At 40.9% G+C, this 18,751-nt stretch overlaps 1 protein-coding gene across 1 annotated transcript in view; it reads left to right on the plus strand.

Moving 5' to 3' along the window:
* PSTPIP1 (proline-serine-threonine phosphatase interacting protein 1) overlaps positions 1 to 18,549 on the plus strand; it is a 55,492-nt gene extending 36,943 nt beyond the window's left edge. Inside the window, exons 6-15 of the mRNA XM_062583758.1 lie at positions 852 to 914; positions 2,857 to 2,955; positions 4,805 to 4,850; positions 5,672 to 5,751; positions 8,606 to 8,704; positions 9,443 to 9,539; positions 12,569 to 12,653; positions 14,158 to 14,228; positions 15,744 to 15,844; positions 18,357 to 18,549. Coding sequence (XP_062439742.1) covers positions 852 to 914; positions 2,857 to 2,955; positions 4,805 to 4,850; positions 5,672 to 5,751; positions 8,606 to 8,704; positions 9,443 to 9,539; positions 12,569 to 12,653; positions 14,158 to 14,228; positions 15,744 to 15,844; positions 18,357 to 18,488 — 873 coding nt within the window. The 3' untranslated portion in view covers positions 18,489 to 18,549. The remainder of the gene's footprint in view (positions 1 to 851; positions 915 to 2,856; positions 2,956 to 4,804; positions 4,851 to 5,671; positions 5,752 to 8,605; positions 8,705 to 9,442; positions 9,540 to 12,568; positions 12,654 to 14,157; positions 14,229 to 15,743; positions 15,845 to 18,356) is intronic.
* Positions 18,550 to 18,751: the final 202 nt, after the last annotated feature.

Raw genomic sequence — 18,751 nt, forward strand, 5'->3', positions numbered from 1 at the left:
TGTCACACGTATGGCCATGAGGGAATCATCATGAGAAATGCTAAGTGTCAGCATTTTTGGTGACTTCCCAAGGCACTGCAATATATGTTTGTGTTGGCTCTGCTATAAGCTCTCAAGATTGTGCTATTTAGCCTTATGTCAAGCAATCCTCCAGGAAGCTCCAGAGAGTTTTGCTTGAGCAGATTTTAAAGATTAAAGGACCAAAAGTCCCACTGAAAAAACCCAGAATCTACCAAATAGGAACAGATCTCAATGTCATATAAGGCCGGACATACCACAATTAAAACTATAAAAGAGAATTCAGCACTGTCCTTCCAGAGCTGACCAGATGACGTTGTGGAAATCAAATCACATAGAACATAAATTCACCAGAAGTAAAGCAACAGACAGGGAATTGCACAGGAATTGCTCGTGTTTAGAATGGACAAATACCCTTATTCACATGGGCGAGACATTGGCTTGCTCTGCAAAAACGCAAGATCAAGTTCTTGAACCAGCAGAGGAACTCTGCTGGCAGAGCTGATGTGCAGCGTGACTGGATGTCACGCTATTTAGTCTCCTTGAGGGGGGAAAAAAAAAAAAAAAAAAAAAAAGGAGGGGGGAAGGAGGAAGAAAATGAAGATCAACATCCTCTCTGCTATTAATGGAAACCCCTGAAGCAGAATTACCTTGGATTATTTCTACCTGGCACATTAATGCTCTCTGTCACTTAGAAGCCTGTCAGTTACAAAAGCAGAGTATCCCAGGGGCACGTGGCTCTTAGAAAGGCTCTGACAATGGCTTTCCTAATCCTGCCACTAAAAAAAAAAGATCCAAAGCAAGAAATGCTTACTTCTGCATGTTTCTTACAGTACGAGTCTGCAATGGAGCACATGCAGAAGACCAAGTTGTTGCATTATAAGAAAACAATGGAGGTAAGTAAAGAGGTTTAGTACAGGCTTCTCAGATGCAAACTGGTTCCAGTTTGAGACAGGATGAAATCTGCATCAACACATACCTATATTTAAAGAAAGATTAAGAATGTATGTGTGAGCGTGTAGGAGCGTGAGTGTGTGAGAAAGAGATGATGTGATTCCTGCTACAAGGAGGAAGCTCATTTTCCCTGTAACACCACTGAGCACTCTCCCAAAACAAACACCCAGAAAGTTCATGTGGAAGGAACAAGACCCCTGTTCAAATAGGATTTGATTCTTTCTAGTTAAAGATACTTAGAGTAGCAAATTTAATTTTTCACCTTGTGTAAACAGGGTTTCAAAAACAGTGAGGGAATCTTGTAAACAGAGCTTACAGATACAGAAACTGCAGGCAGCCGGGATTGGTTTCCAGCAGGCAATTGCCCATAAAAAGAAGTAGCTGCAGATCTGCCAGTGCTATAGCTGGAACTGTACTAATAATTTTTATTTAAAAATGGTTATTGCTAGCAGAGCTTCTACAACAGGCAGTTCTTCTGCTGTAGATAAGGATTTGCTATATTTCTGAGGACTATTCTGAAACAAGACTTCCCACCCTGGGTTTAAGTCCATCAGTTGAACACAATTACAGCTTCAATGTTACATAGTATTACATGGTCCTGTCTGCATGAACAAGATCAAAACTCTGTCTAACCTCATACAGAGGAATTGCATCCTACCTCCAACAGCCATCCCAGCTGGAACATCAGTCTTTGTGTGGAGCTTCCTTGTAGCCACAGCCATAAAAGGAGGCCAAACCAAAGCAAAGTGATGAAGCATAAGCTCAAGGCTTGCATGAACAAAGCCACAGATTAATTTGGAACAGGAGCAGCATAGATGCATGGCAAGGTTTAGCATGGAGTTAAGGGAGCTAAAAGGGACATGAAAATTGGGCTAGACTAGAGAAAACATAATGTTGGTTAGCATAGTTTCAACAGGTCCAGGAGGAGGAGGAGAGATTTATGAAACATAGTTGCAGGACAAACATAAATAAACTTCCATTTTATTTAAAGTATGATCTTGCTTTAAGAACTGACAAAGAGGTGACATTATGGAACTTTCTACTTTTTATTCATCCTAGTGACTTCTGTGATGAAAACCTAAACAAACCCCCAAGTTAAAACAAAAAAGAAACTTTAAGGAAGACAATTACATTTCCCTACTGTCAGAATGGAACATTTTGAATATTTTCATTAAACTTCAAAATTAGAATGAAATATTTCATTCCTGGTGAAATAAAATAGTTGGGTAACCTTGCCTTCTGTAAAATTGAGAGGAGAGGGGCAGATGAAGGACAATCAAATAGAAAATGGTGATGGGATGGTTCAAAACAAAGGTGAATGAGTGGCATTTCATTTATTTTTCAAGCTGTGAAATGGAAAATCCAGTTCCTGATCAAATATTGAGACTGGGGCAGGGCCTGTCTCAGTGTGGAGGGATAAGCAAGTCATCACACTGACTTCAGTCTTCTGATGCTTCAAGTCACACTGGGGAAATAGCAGCATGCACTGGCACCCTGAGGAACGTAGGCTCCTAACTTTGTTTCTCTGCACTGTACCTCAGGTAAATGCCTGATGTATGTACCGATGGTGCTAACGCTCCCCGCGTAGCTAAGAGCACCCAGGGCAAGTGGTAATCTCTGCTGGGAGCTGCAGTTGCCAGGCTGCAAGAAGAGGAGCTGAAATGGGGTCCCAGACAAGCTACTATTTATACTGTCAGCCTCCCTCAAGCTTTTCAGCTCTCCTTTTAATAAATACCTCCTTGTGGCATCATTTCAAGTTGTCTCCTTTACCATCCCCAAACTTGAGCACTGATATGTTCCCCTAGACTGCAGAAGAGGAAACACTCAGGACATCAGCTTGGTTCCCTAACTCTAAACCATCCATTTTATTTCATTCCAACCCAGTCGAAGAAGACCTACGAGCAGAAGTGCAGGGAAGCGGATGAAGCTGAGCAGTCCTTTGAACGGACAAGCACTTCTGGCAACCAAAAGCAAATAGAAAAGGTAACTCAGAGGACAGTGGTATTTGGGTGATGGTTCAAAGGGATAAAGCAGTTTTCCTTCTCAAAGTACGATTGAATACAGTTGAACAGCCCAGTCTGGAGTATGCCAGGGGCTGCTGCTTTCTCTTCTAATTAGCCTGTTAAAACCAAAATTAAAAAGAAGCACCTTCACAAGGAGGTCTTCCTTCACATATTTCTCTACAAGGCTTGGCAACCCTCATCTTGTTCTGTGATAGGCCAGGGATTTTTAAAAAGTTGGGGGAGGGACTGAGTTATCTAATTAATTTATTCAAGGTTATGATCTAATTGCTGTATGAATCCTGAAGGGAAACTGAATGAGACTTTTCTCTAAAATTAATCATAAAAAAGAAACAAGTCAGAAGTATGTCATTCAGTTAGTTTTGGCATTGGTCGCTTACATTAAGTAGGCATAGTATCTTACATTAAAATGCATCTTTTTCTCAACATTTCTCTCCTTATGGTTAGTTTAATTTCAACAACATTTACAAACTCAAAAATAAATCATTGGAAATTAAGGCACTACAGCCCTTCATTGCATCGTCTGATACTTGTAGCTGACAATTCACTAACTTTTAATGGGAACATTTTATAGTGGAACAGATGGAGAAAACAAAATAAATGAACTCCCTTCGGCTCAATAAAAATCGGTGCAGTGTAAGCAGAAAGGATCAAAAATCATCTCAAGGAGTGGGGGGGATGGAGGCTCTAAAAACAGCATCAGAAGCTTACATTTCATATCCAACATCCTCAAATTCTCGATGAGCCAAACCCGCCACCTTAGTTACTAAGGGGGGATGAAATTCTGACCCCACTGAAATTACACGAGGACTCTAAGCAGCTTAAATGGCATCAAAATCTGATCCAGCTCCGTTCATGCAGAAGAATCCCAGGGTGTTTCATTGCCATTATTTCCACACACATGCCAATGCATTTGAAATGCATGGAGGCATCTCACAAGAAACATGTCAGCTGTTTAATTCTGCACAGCACTCGCAAACAGTTTGTGTCAGGAAGAGAATAAGAATGAAGCTTATATTCCCAGCTTACCACACATTTTCCAGCCAGCTGTGATGAGGAACGTGGTCATGAGAACCCCTACCTGAGCACTGTCCTGAAGGGCAGAACAGAAAAATGCGTTACACTGATGTCTAGAGCCGTGCGTTAATGTACTGTCATCACCATCTGTGCAGGAAGACCTAGGAGTCCCGAGCTGTCAATAATGTCTAAATTTTCATTTGCTAAAAGCTGCAGATTTTTTTTTTTTTTTTTTTTTTTAAAAAAAGTTCTACTTGGAGTGAATTTTGCTTTTAGGCTTCTGAGCTGTTATGAGAAATAGTCTGGCATTTGCAAAACATTTTAAAGGCTAACTGTGTGTATTATATGAGGAGCTCAGGAGATGAAGAATTTTAACTGCCATTTATTTCTGCTTATAAATACCTATTAGAAAAGTACATTGAGGATTCTAGGAAAAACTGGCTTGGCCAGCAGACACAAACTTCAGGCTGGATCATACTATCACTTAACAGAAAGAGCCCCTATGGGAGGTATCTAGTATGGTAGGAGTGCATACAAGAACTGCAAATTAATGTCAGCTGTTAGATTGTAGAATTGTTAGATTTCCCTTGGGGTCAGTGGACTTATGGCAGCATCTATGAAATTCCGGTCTGTCCTTCTCAACAGCCCATGTTCTCTAGAAAAGTGCATGCAGGTAGGGCAGTCAAAAAGTGCTTGCAAGCTTGAGCCTTTTCCCTAGAAACTGAGGATTAGGGCAGAAGTAAAAAACATGGTCAGAAATTAAGTTGGGTTGTTTCTTTCTTTTCTTGTTTCAGAGTCAGAACAAAGCCAAGCAATGCAGAGACGCAGCAAATGAAGCAGGTGACGCTCTGTGCGCAACTGAGCTAAGATTTTTCTTGACAAAGATCTACCAGTACACTGATTTTGATAGAGCATCACCCAAAACATCCAGGCTAGCCCTGTTTGAGGTCAGGTTTCCCAAAGTCACCTGTCCAAAGACTAATGAAGGAGCTTCTAAAGAACATGATCAGCCTGCTAGTAACCCACGTTTCCTTGAGGCACGCCATATGCTCTCATTAGAGAATTAATAGAAGACTACTGTTACAGTCTTTACTCAGGAAAGAAAAGCTTTTCTTAAAGCAAATTTGAAAGCACAAAGAATGACACTCAAATTGCTACAAGCCAGCACAAACCAGATACCAAGTCCCTAGCTTCACTGCACAAGAGAATGGTAGCATAGCTACATTCTCCAGCCAGAAACACAGTGTATGTCTAAAAGGTCAAGCCAGCAGATACCTGAACCTGTTCATGAGTTCAGACTTGTCCCTCACTGCTCAGGTACAAGTTCACACTAAATTATGTGCTTTGTTGGTCTTGTCCTGCAAGGAAAGTGCCCAAGGAGTCCTTAGCATTGCTAGGTTCTTGTTCTCTGACTTGTCATCTTCTCACTCTATCATGAAGTTTAGAGATGATTTGAAAACCATGCAGAGAGATTCCTCACTCTAATAAAGCTGGGAAAAAAAAAACCATACAAACATCCTTGTTGTCCATCAGTTCCAAACTCATGTATTCTTGTGAAGCCTGTGGTTTGCTAGAGCAAAACCACAGCAAATGCCTAATAGGAGGAAAAGGAGAAAGACTGCGTCATCTTTGGCCTAACTTCTGGGTGTCTATGTTTACAGAGAAGGTGTACAAACAGCACATAGAGCAGCTGGATAAGGTCAGGACAGACTGGGAACAGGAACACATCAAAACCTGCGAGGTAAACATTGACTTTTGCTGCAATATATCTGTCCGCTCTTTATCTTACCCTACTTACATAGATCAGTTTAAGATGTGAGACACTGTCCCAAGGGTTTTGCTGTTTGCTTTATAGGGAGTCTCAGTAGATGTCTTCTGCAAAAATACTGCAAAAACTAGAGTGGATTTAGACACAGCTCCTAGCTGTCTCTCTCACACTCTCCTTGCTTGTTCAGCATATGTATGTACATAAAAGGCGGGGAGTTAAGTACAGAGGTGTGAGAAGTGGAGCAATATATGAACTAGTACAATCTAGTTGCAAGCATTTGATGCCAGTTTTCACCCACAACATAACATATGAATATGCTAGTTTTACTGCAGATCTTCCATAAGAGCCAAGATAAGCTTGTTTCTAAAGTAACTGCTTCGTGACAAAATGTAATTTGAGCAGGAAAAGAACAGAAATGTAGAAGTGAGAAATCATTTTTAGTTCAAAAAGTTTTTAAATTGAAACAAGAATAATTTGATTAAACGAACAAACAAAAATCCCCTTTAGACTACATCTTGCAAAAGTTTTCCAGAAGGGCTTTTCATTTGAATGCAGGACAATTTTTTGTGTTTGTTTCATTTTTTTGTAAATCTCAAGTTCAACAGAGATTAAAAATAACTTTTTTTCTTGCTAAGCTATATGTTGTAAAAGCATGTATTGTAGCTTTCTGAGAGAAGAGATAGCCAAGCCATAGAGAATCTTTCTGTGGTCTTGGTCTACAGCTTTATTTTGCAGAGTATGTTATATTTGCTTTCTGCCACGGAGCAACCTTGCCATTGAAAGGCTGTGGGGAGAGTGGGAATAAGCCAATACTTCTATTATGTTCAGCATGGACAAGGAGATTTGCACTTGGCTAGTAAATTTTGCACAACAGTTTACAGGAACTAAGTTAACATTAAATCATCCATACATTTGGTCATACTGGTCCTTCTAATATATTTCTCCATTTGCTAAAGTCCAATTTTATATGCTTACTTGTTTCAGTTCTTATTTCCACATAAAATGAAGTGCCGGGAGCATAGCTTTCCAGTTCCCTGCTGACGTTTAGATCTTCCCTATCTGGGAGCACTGGAAAGTCCCATGACTGGCACAGACTTTCCATGGAAATCGTGCCAAGCCTGAATTTCTCACAAAGACGTGTGTTCTTCCCTTCTTAAGAAGCCAACAAACAAGTAAAATATTCCTAACCTAGAACACTATTTCTCCCACATTGCTAAACTCCAAATACCATATAGACCTTGTGACCTGCCCACTGCTTAATTCAAACAATCATTCATAATGGAGTGGCATTTTTAACTCCTTCTCTTAAAAGCACCTATAGGTAGGAGAACTGATAGATTTATTGAAGTATTTCAAACTAGTAACTAGAAGAAAAATCATCTTAAGCTCCCAAACTCCTAGCTGCGCAGCAGGGAATCTGGAAACTCTCTTTGGCCCACAGCAGAGTGCTGGGCATCCACAGACTGAAAATCCTGGGTTGCGAGTGCAAGCACTGGGACAACCTTTGTCACAGAGATGGTGCCGTATTCCTTGTCAAGGAAAGCCCAGGTTTGCAAGCAGCTTGTTAGCAAAGCTGACAGGGCAGGAGGGATATGTCTAACACTACATCCACCTCTAGTTTGCAAAGGGTTTGACAAGTCCTAAGTCACTTTGTTTCCCCTCTTTGATGAGCTGCATTTCCCGGCAGAATGTTATTTATCTGGAAAATTCCCAGTCAGCTCTAGCTCTAATTCAGTGGCCACTAAAGGCTTAAGCCAAAAAGACAAAGCTTTAAGACAAAAGCTTTTGGCTCTGAATGGATATTGAAATCCTCTTTCTCCTCCCTTCAGGTTCTCTTTAAAAGCTCTTTCTCTCAGAAACTTGTCCTGACACCAGTTGACTCTCTCTTGACTCTCTCTCTCTCTCTCTCTCCTCTTTTCTTTTCTTTCTTTTTTTTTTTTTTTAAGATTGTAAGATATTAGATGGCATGCAGTGTACCCAACTGAATGTTTTGTTGAATAGTGCATACATTTGTGGTATTCTGGACATAATTACTAGCAAATGGAGATGGAAACAGATGGCTAGAAGCATCTGAGCTTTTCACACCTTATATAAAACTGAAAATTGATGTTCTACTTATAATAGTACAACTTGGAGATCAGGTTCCCCCCCCCCCCGCCTCTTTTAAGCTTTTAAAAGTGAGTTTATCTGCCTCTTCCTCCCTCTCAGTTCAGATTCCTCCTTTCTTTTTCCCTCTTCATTTCCCCAGACCTAGTCAGCTTTATAACATAACAAATTCAGGCAGATAGGGGAGGAGAATCAATTCCGAAGAAAGAGAAATGTCTTTTCTTTGCCATTAAAATAACCTCAGAAATGAACAAAGACAACCCCAGAGAACCCCAAATAGCTTCAATATAGAAAGGTTTGGAAATACATTTCAGAAGTCAGAGATAAGATATTTTTGGCTCTACCTCTAATTTAAATACAACTCTCATCATAGCACTTTTCTGACTTCTTTAGCATCAAGATTTCAGCACAATGGGCAAACAGGACCCTGGCTCTGAAATCACTGGCTGTGGCCAGCATTCAAATCCAGATACTGATTATGTTCCCTTGCTCTGTTTTTATCTGTATAACATAACTTTAATTTGCAATGCATTAAGAAAACATCCCTGAGCATGAGCGAGTAGATGTAGTTTCCCCAGTAGCTGAAAAGATGTCATCTATGAAGCATCCTTCAGAGCAGCTCACAGAAGGACTTGGCCAGAGGAGTCCCAGCCCCATCACTGCCTGCAGTATGAATAACTAACTATTCTGACACTCCCTCACATCTCTTCTCTGGCTTCAGGTCTTCCAACTCCAGGAGTGTGACCGCATCACCATCCTCCGAAACTCACTGTGGGTTCATTGTAACCAGCTCTCCACACAGTGCGTGAAAGACGATGAGGTAGGGGCACCTGCCAAGGACTTCGCGCATGGAAGAGTCCTTTAACAGTACTGGCCTGCCCTTCCCTACATATACTGATAGTCTCCAGCAAACCAGTCTCTGTACTGTTCTGGCATGTTCAGTGTGGGGAAAGCCTGCTGAATTGAGCTTGTTCCCTTTACCTGAGGTGTAAAACAGATACATGCCTGGATTTAGACAGCCTATGTTGCATTTAATGACACTCTCCTCAGTCTGTCAGGGAATGTTTCCAACTACCAGCTGATAAGTACTCAGTCAAGCATATTTGGGCTCATGCACAACTTTCAGAAAGGCATCCAGTCATGGTCTCAAAATGTAAAGATAGAGAGAGTACATCAACCCATGCTGGTGTTTTGCTCTTTGTTTCAGCCTTTGACTCTCATTGCAGAGTCATGGCTCACATCATGAAAACATGCATCCTATTCCAAATTTGAGTATGTCTGAGTTTTAACTTTCACAGTGGTTGGTTCCTACTGTTAATTTCTTTGCTGCACTGAAAAGGCCTGGACTGCCTCCTTCCTCGTCTCATAAAAGAATGTCCAGAACACAAGGAAACAATTGTATTCCATGTAAAGAAGAATGGTTGTACCAAAGACAGGCCAAAGACCATCCAGATCAGACATGCTGAGTGGAAAGTATCTTTTAAGAGGAAAAGTATTAGAAGAGAATTAATTTCTAACTCAATGCAAAATGTTTACGTTCTTGGTCTCTGTTTTGTAGCTGTATGAAGAGGTTCGGGTAAGCCTGGAGAACTGTGTTATAGAGTCAGACATAGACTACTTCATCAAGACCAAAATGACAGGAACACAACCTCCAGGTAAATTATTCTTTTGGGTCTTGTCAGATGAGTCATTTGTTAAATTCAGGTTGCAGTTGTGCAGTATACCTCCTTCGGGAATGAAGCCCACTGGGAGCTCTTGCTGTCTCTGGGCTCTGGCTATTCACTCCCACTCCCTGCAGTTCACTTCCTCCTCACTGTGCTGCCATTGCTCATTGTGCAGCACTGTAAGTGGGACTGCCAAATGATCAGAGTTAAAAATAACTCTCCAAAAAAGAAGAATTTATTTTGGTTTTTAAACGAGGCTTATTTCACAGTACAGCTGAACTGGCACAGCTAAGGAGGCGGCAAACTGCCTTGCAGAGATGGCATCCTCAATTTCCCACAGTGGTGACTAGTCAGAGCCAACTTATCACGTAACTGCACCCTCGTGCAGGCAAACAAAGAGGGGCTGCCTCTTTGTTTGTAGCACAGAAAAGAACAGACTTTGTATTCTGTTTTGTTCCACCTGTCCAATGGGGAATAACGTCTGACCTGTCAGGAAGTTGTTCGTATAAGCACAAGTCTCTGGTTGGGGGAAATTCTGAATGAAATCGGCTTTGCTCCAGAATGCAGAAGTGATAGAAGGTTCTGAGATCTCTGTCCCTTCAAACTAAAGCAGTCTTTTCATTGACTTCAGTGACCCAAACCTCTGTGCTGAAATGGAGACTGGGAGAGCAAGAGCTAACAGCAATCACAAAATGAAAACATGCTGCTCCAGGGTGGGAGTTCTCTGAACATGTCATAGAAATGAGGCCACCTAATGTTTCACACACCCCAAACAGAAACCATACCCTCTTCAACATCAGCACAAGCTATTTACAGACTAAGTGAATGCCTGCACTTCTCTGCAGCTGCTGCAGCAAACAAAGATTTACAGCCTTCAGGAAAGGAGAGAGAACCTCTGTCTCATCTTTTCATTAGCTGAAGGTGTATATATGTACCTATTCTGAAAAGATCTCCTCCTCCCTCATTTATTTATGCATAGATGCTGTTTCACTTCCACTATCTGCTGAAGCACCATATTGGTATGTCGGAGAGAGAAAATTCCCTCAGTGTGGACTCACTAGTATCAACGGAGCTTACGTCCAGCCAGAATGGGCAGTAGGCTATATTGGGATAAGGACATTTGATACTGATACAGTCTTCCGTTCTAGGAGCTGCACTGGTACCAACATCAGTAGCACAAATGCCCCCCCCACTCCAAGGGATAGTTGTACTGGTACAAGAGCAGCTTTACAACCCTTTGACTTCATTGCAGGGCTCAGTGCTGGCAGCAGCTGCACTGTAGAACTCCTTCAGCAGAGCTGGATGCTGTCACTAACCCCAGCACTGAGCCGTCTAAGGCCTGGTCTTCACTCAGGCTTTCCACCCTTATACTTATGACAATTGAGAGTAGGGTTTTCTGGATTAAAAAGATATATATAGATATAGCAATATATTGATACTGGTACACTGGATGCCATTTTGCTGGTGATAGTTTACTCTTCTTCCAATAGAGGGATTTAAACTTGACTAATTTAGGAGCATTTACTGAGGTAAAGCTACATTTTCACTGCAAGAGAGAACTGTGCCTTGCAACAGTGTGAAACAACTGCTGCATACAAGAAAGCTCTAATTCTCAGCTAGGTTTTTTTGCATGAGATTTCTCATTCTCCAGTCACCCAGGCAATTCTCTGAGAGCAGGTCTTGGCTATGTAAAGACTCATTTCTAATAAAAAAAATATTGAGGAAAAAAAGCCTTCCAGAGCTTTGTAGAAAATGAAGGAACAACTGACTTGTTTTTTTTTTTGCCACCTGCTAGAAGGTGACATGTTTTGAAAGTCACATAGTATCTCCACGGCTCTGGCTAATGAGCTTGCGGAACAGTGCATAATAAGCAGTTTTGCATTGTGTAACCCTCATACTGACAAAAGCTTTGGTTTCTTTAGGTAGAGCTGTTGCTCTCTCTCCTTTTCTACCTAATCGTAACATATATTACAGACTAGAAATCATACCAAGCGACAATCTAGAAGAATAATAAAAGACGACCCTTAAATTGGTCAGAAAACTCCCTAATTACTGTGAGTTACTTGCAGCAATCACTCCTCCGCACATACAGTTGTATGCGTATGCTCCACTTATGAATTTGGCTGGCCCAATGTGAGAATCCTAACACAAACCTTAACCCAGGTTCCCATTTCTTAATTAAATCATATCAAAATGGAGCTAATATGGTCTCATGGCTTCAGAATTGGACTTTGCTTGCATTTGTTTTGCTTTACCACAGAGAAGGCAGAAATGGCGTGTGGCCACCTTCTCTAAGCAGCTTCACTGTAAAGCTCGACTTTGAAATGGTCTCAATTTTGCCCTTAACAACACCATAAAGGAGAGGGAAGGTGCTGTAACATAACTGTGTTTGAGAGAACAAAAATCAAATATCTGTGGGTAAACAGCAAATCAACTCTCAAGGGATGGAGGGGGAAGATAAGAAAAGTAGGAAGTCACTTATGCACAAACACAGACCAGGAAATTGCTCATTATTGCAGCAAGCAATAAGCTCAGAAATTTCCCCAGCTCTGACAAGAGTTCCTGATTCAGCACACATTAAAAAAAAAAACAACTCAAAACAATAAAATAAAATACCCAAACCACTGCAGCCAGTTGAGTCAAGGATGTAGTCCCAAGCTTGCAATGGCCATGTTCTGCTCCTTACAGATGAAGGGGATAGAAAAGGCAATAAAGAAAACAGTCATGGAGGAAACTTGCTTTCGGGATTAGGGTTTAGCCACAGCTATGGAATGGTTCTCCAGGACCTGGACTGTGCTTGTGTCAGCTCAGCATTCCACCAGGGATGCATCTGCATGCAATCACTTCAATGGCTTTTGTCAAATCCCCAGGTCCCTTCAATCTGCTCCAGTAAGTTAAAGGCAAGCGCAGATGTGTTATAGTTTGCTCCACCAGCCCCTGAATGGCCATGCCATCAGTTGCATACTGGTGGAGAGAGGTTTTGCCTATTTGAACATCTCATTTTTATTGCCCTATTGCAGGTGCAATAGGTTATGAGAACTATTATGACAGACAACAGAACAGAACTAACAGCAGCTCAACCCCGTCTTGTGGGATGATGAAAAGGTGAGTGACAAACCTTGGCTCCCAGAACAGGGAACAGGATCTGGAAAGTTATTGCTTCCTTATTGTAGGAAAACCCATTAAACTGCAGTCAGAGTAATTTTGCCATGGTCTAGTGGGAAGAGAGACAAGGGACAAGTTCAGAAAACAATCAGGTGGCCAGCAATAGAGAGCATTCACTTATTTCCTCTTTTCCTGTGAGTCATGGCACATTGCAACAAAAACACTTTGTACAAGAGAGGGCAAAGGTGATTTTTGCTGGGAGTGAAGGCTGGGGATAGCTGTCTTTTTCAGTAATACCTCCTGGCTGACTACACTACACTGCCCAGCTGAGCGGAACAAAGAGCTAGTCTCTATATCTAGACCAAAGCGGAGGGGAGGGGGAACCTCAGTGATGATTAGGGAGTCACTTTTTTTTCCCCTAATCTATTTAGGCTGATAAATGCTTTGTAACATGGATACAGTTTTATCAGCAGTAGAGCATGGTAGCATGGTTTAAATATTTTATACTAAACAGCTAATTCACAGTGGTTTTTTAAGCAGACGATCTTTATATTTTGACAAGCCTTATCAGATGGCAAAGTCAAGGAGGGCATTGTGGTCTCACATTTAAAACATACATGGTCTAGGCTTGTTAGTGAGCTGATAAGGTTTATACATAATACTTTTTTCTTCAGTTAAAAGCTAGTTTTTCTGTAACAACTAGTTCCTCTGCTGCATGCTGTACAATTACAAAAGACAATTGCACTGTAATTTAGAATACAACCATGCTCTGCAAGGGCAAACAGTCTAGAGAGACTCATTCTGAGTTTTTCAGGAACTGCTGAGCTTGTACATCCAGTTTGCAGAAACACAGAGCCTCCACCAGCTGAAAAATCAAATCCCTTAAATTTGTCTTAAGCAGGCAAAGCTATTGCTATCTATGCTTGAAACTCATGACCCATATTCTCTCTCTGCTTGGTCTCCAGTATCAAGCTATGATGTGGAAAACATCCAGGGATAGATTTAAAAAAATCAAAACAAAAACAAAAAATCCTCAAGACTAACAGTTTTTAGAAAGGCTTGTTATAGCTTTTGTATTTTAAGCTGTACCAGTTTTTCTTAGAGACAAAGGGATGGTAATCATATAAACAGTTGATAATCAACTGATAATAAATTTAATAATTGATAAATAAATTGAATAACAAGACAATCAAATTACACATCATAAGCCTTTAGATCAATGAAAAGTATTACATGATATATTTTGTGCACAGTTTAATGATGGCTGAAGGCTCGACAGGTTAAGTATTTTGCTCTATTTCTTTTTAAGTATATTTTAATCTGAAGATAAAAATATCCACAGTATAGATGAAAATACATGGCCACAGGAAGAGGTGACATCTACCTAGTGCTGCAACAGATGGAGGGGAAGCTGAGTCAGACAGCTGAGACTTGCAAAGACTAAAGAACGCACATCCTCAATCCTGTTCACTCATTTTGCCATTGGCTTTTCTTGGTTTTGCAGATTCTCTGGCTTACTACATGGAAGCAGCAAAAACAATGGGGAAAGCATCATTCCTTCTGCCCCTCCTCTTGGTATGCCTCTCCAGAAGTAAAATTACCAGATGTGTTTGTTTAAGATCACGTTGCTAAATGAAGCTTTGGCACAGAGCAGAAGTGGTACAGCAGGCATTCGTGTACTGGTAATCAAGAAGAGCAATCTGTAAACCAGCTTAGTATTAGGCAACTTCCCCAGTTTAAAATGCCAAATAATCCATATAATCTTTGGGTCATAATTTTTCAGAACTCTCCCTGGGCAAGGAAGAACTGTAAATTCCGGCCAACACTGCCTGTCTTAGATTATAATTTCTTCAGAGGTAGTATATGGTACCTCTAAGAAGCACAAGGGATTAAGTTTTTAAACAGATCAGGTTCATGCCTGTGAATGCAAATATTCACTGTTTCACAGTTACACTGTCTTACCACAACCCTTCCGACTAAGCATTTATCAGAGAACATTTAAAAAATAGTATTTTGATTGTGCAGAAAGTAACAGTTTATGACATTGTTATTGGCTTGATATAAAACAAAGAAATTTTAAACTGTGATTTCTGGCTAAAGAACCAAAAATGCTGTTTAGTATGGCTTTAAAATGCACCCAAATCAATTTCCTCCATCAGGCCTGCCTGACTGCTTGGACACCCACAAATGAAGTGCAGACTCTCTGATTTGTTGAGTTTGGTGCCCAGCCAGGGGAGACTCTCCAAAGCTATTAAACACCAGCTGGATCTGCCAGGCACCAGCCGCCTTCCACTTCCAGAGCGTGTATTCAGAGTGTCCATGCAAATACAACCTGAAGGCATCCAGTTCCTCACAAAGTTGCATCATAACTGCATATGTAATAGCATATTAAGAAACAAACAGCATTGCTACATTGCATGTGGATTTAACAGTGCCTCTAGTCCTTATACAAGTAGCCAGTCAACATCTGTCGCGGCCCCTTTTGCTTAGGCCCGGTATAATCTCCCTGTAACTGCAAACAAGCTCTACAGGCTGCCTCTCCTTTCGTTAGGATGTTACCTAGAGCCTGGTATATCTCACTGAGCAGTTAACACACCGTCATTTTTACATTCTGGAAAATCCTTGACTTTGATCAAAGAGTGATTTTTAACCTGGGCTGATCTAGCAGTATGCAAGTAGAGCCCATCTTCCCCTTCCTCTTTAGCTGAGCCCTGCAGCTTGTTGCCTATGTGAATCAATGTATTACTAGAATTTTGCACCTGTAGTAGCAAATATTTTAAACCGGTTTAAATCATCATATTTCCTTTTTCACACTATTGGGATTGTGTTTTATCTGGGTAAATGTTTTCCTCAATCTGGATGAGGCTAAAGCCTGGCCTCCCACAAAGTTCAGTGGGTATATTATCATCTAATCAATGGGACACAGTTTTTGTGCAAAACTTTACCTATGTTTCACAGCAGCTTTTCTAGGCCTGTACATCTCTGCACATAGAGAGAACAGAGACCCTTGTGTTTGTGAACTCTTGCATATGATTCCACGCATTGATAAGCAAGTGAACTCTTTGTTTCTCTTTTTATTTTTTCACCCAGCAGAGAAAACAGATGGGGTCTATGCATCCATTTTTGCAAATGAACAAGCAGAAATCATATCATCACAGGACTACAGAGTACTTTATGACTACACAGCCCAGGTAACCAAAAGCTTAAGAATGAATATTTCATACTGTGCCAGGTTTAAAATAGATATCATCAATCTAAACGTCTTCAGAATGGTAATTCTATGAAGGAGAGTGTTATCCTTACTTTACAGACAGGGATACGTAGAGAATTATTGGTCAAGGTCACATGCAGAAGCCAGGAATTCCAACTGCAAATTTGTGGTACAAATCACTAGACCATGCTGCCTCAAGATAAAACAGTAACATTTTTTGCAAACGATCACACATTAGCATCGTATACCCTTGCCTAAATCAGTGCTGGGCTGTTGCAAGCTCCTTCTACAGACTCGAAGGACTCATACACATGAAAACCTTTATTTTTAGGTGATAATAGCTAAGTATGCAGTTTTACAGGCACAAGTGTATGGAACTGAAACGATTACAGAACGTACTAAAGCTCCTGCTCCTGTGCTAGTATATGCTTAGGCAAGCCCCATACCCTGAAGAAACATATCAAGGACAACATATGCACCCAGAATATAATGGATATAGCATTAATGTGAAAATGTTTCACTAATGTTTTAAGAGAACAAGTGACAGAGCACTGCAGTCAGGTGAAATCAGAGAAATTTTGATTAAAATGGCAGCGCTGGGAACTCAGTAAGACAGCAAGACTGTGGGTCCGCTAAAAATGACCACAAGCTCTTTGCTGATTGAGTGGTGAAGATCTGGTCTCACCATGCCTCTGAAGAACAGCACTTTCAGACACTATCACGGAAGAACTAAACAGTAATGTGAAGAGCATTGCAGCATCAACTCCTGTGCCTTCCAGCTTTCCTTCTAAGTGTATTCTGACCTTACATTTTTGTGAAATGTTCTTCTAGGGAAAGTGGCTACAGATCCTTTACATACTTCTGCTATAACGCTGCAATAAAATTTAAGAACATGTGACAGATGTCTATCTAAGAATACTTTTCCATTTGATCTCACTTATGATGTGGGAAGTCCTACTCCAGATTAACACCCTGGCTTTAGCTGAGGTCTCCTCCAGGCTGCAGTGGACTGAATCACCACATTACAAGACAACTCTTCAAATAAATCATACTGTTTTACTGTACTTTGACGCTACAAGTTGCAGAATCACAGCCCTGGCCTCAGCTGACTCACAGTTCACAAACTGTCCTAGCATTCGTAGACCTCCTTTTAAGAAAAGGGCCTGAAACAACACGAGATCTGGCATTTTCATGCTACTCCAGTTCCTGGGTGATGGAAACAAATTGAGCGCATATTACTTTTAGCTCTGTTTAACAGATCTATAAGGAAAGAAAGGAAATCATTAGAAAAAAAAAAGAACACTAAAAAAAAAAAAAAAAAAAAAAAAGAAATTCACAGGCTTTCAGAGTACCAGGTGCAGATCTTCAGTTGTTTCAGATAGTCAACTGGGTAGTCCAACTGTATAAACCACATTCTCCCCTTGGAAATACCCAGTGCCCTGCCAACTGTTCCTCATGAGAGTCAGTCTTGGGAAAAGGCTCACTGAACAGGCCACAATGATTTTTGGCTTCCTCCGTGGACTGACCAGTATTGATAAAATGCTGGTCTGTGACAAAAATCAGGTAGTCAGACAAGTTATGAACACAGAATGTGCGCTTAAAGGAGAGACACCTTTTAAATATGCTTTGTTTTAAACCCTCTTTTATTATTTGCTTGAAAGTCCATTCAAGCACAGCTAAAAGCACCTCACTGTGTGTGGCAGTTTCCTTAACGGGACTGCTGGATCCCTTTGTAAAGGAAATAGGTTCCTAGTCCAGGACGTACAAAGGTTTTTCGTGGCTGAGAAAGAAGCCTGTTACTACTTTTAGTCTCTACATATATTGAGGCCTCTCTCTTTTCGAGTCATTCTTACCTGCTCAGCTACCTCGGCTAAATCTAATGCCTCAATCCCATTTTTGGAAGTTTACGTTATCCTGTTTTCTATTTTACTACACTGTGGGTAGCAAAATGGTTTCCTAATGAAAAATAGAATGGCACCACTGAATGGATTGAGTGCCAGAATTGCTTGCAACTACTCTGTTTTAGGAATAAAAGTCACCCATTTCAGGACTAGTCACTATACAAAACAGTGGTGAGCAGTGGAGGTATTAAGAGACTTGAGAAATCTATTTAAAGCCTAGATTAGTGAAGGCACAGTTTTTATCTCCCTTGGGAATTAAGCCTTGTGCTATTTTATTTAGCAACACCTACAGGCCAAGGAAAATTCAGATTGGTTGGCTTAGGAAAGTCATGTTTAACTCCTCCTGGCCATCCCTTACAATACAGTAGTCAATTCCAGGGAACGTGGAAGCTGGGGAAGTTTCTAAATATTTTAAGGAAACAGTAAACTCAGTAAGTGCACAATCTCTGACTGCCTGATATTACAGGCTCATTGCCAACCAGAAGAACATTGGGAGACTGTTGATGAAAGGCAGAGTGAAACACCTGCTATATGCTCAGGCCCTCCTGTGCTCTCAAGCTAATGAGATTTCCATTCCCTCTCTCCTTTCAGAACACAGATGAACTGGACATCAACGAAGGAGACATTGTAACCGTCATTGAAGAAAGAGAGGATGGTTGGTGGACAGCAGAAAGGAATGGGCAGCGAGGCTATGTGCCAGGGTCCTATCTTGAAAAGCTCTGATGGAAAGTAGCTGCAGTCCTCAGACTTTAAAAATATTGAAATATTGTACTACTGAAAGAAATAGCACACAAGGTCTGCTTCAGTTGATGAAGGACACTCCAAAATATTGTCCTCTACAATTATTAGTCAGGAAACCAACTGACCATGCTTTTCTCTTCCTTCCTCCACCTTTTGGCCTACATTGTCTGAAAAATTTGCTTCACCTCAGAGAGGCTAAAACTTGTATTTCTTACCAAGCTCCTTCCCACGTCAGCACACTGTGA

Source organism: Rhea pennata, chromosome 10 (genome assembly GCF_028389875.1).
Source record: "Rhea pennata isolate bPtePen1 chromosome 10, bPtePen1.pri, whole genome shotgun sequence".
In the NCBI taxonomy this organism is placed as follows: Eukaryota; Metazoa; Chordata; class Aves; order Rheiformes; family Rheidae; genus Rhea; species Rhea pennata.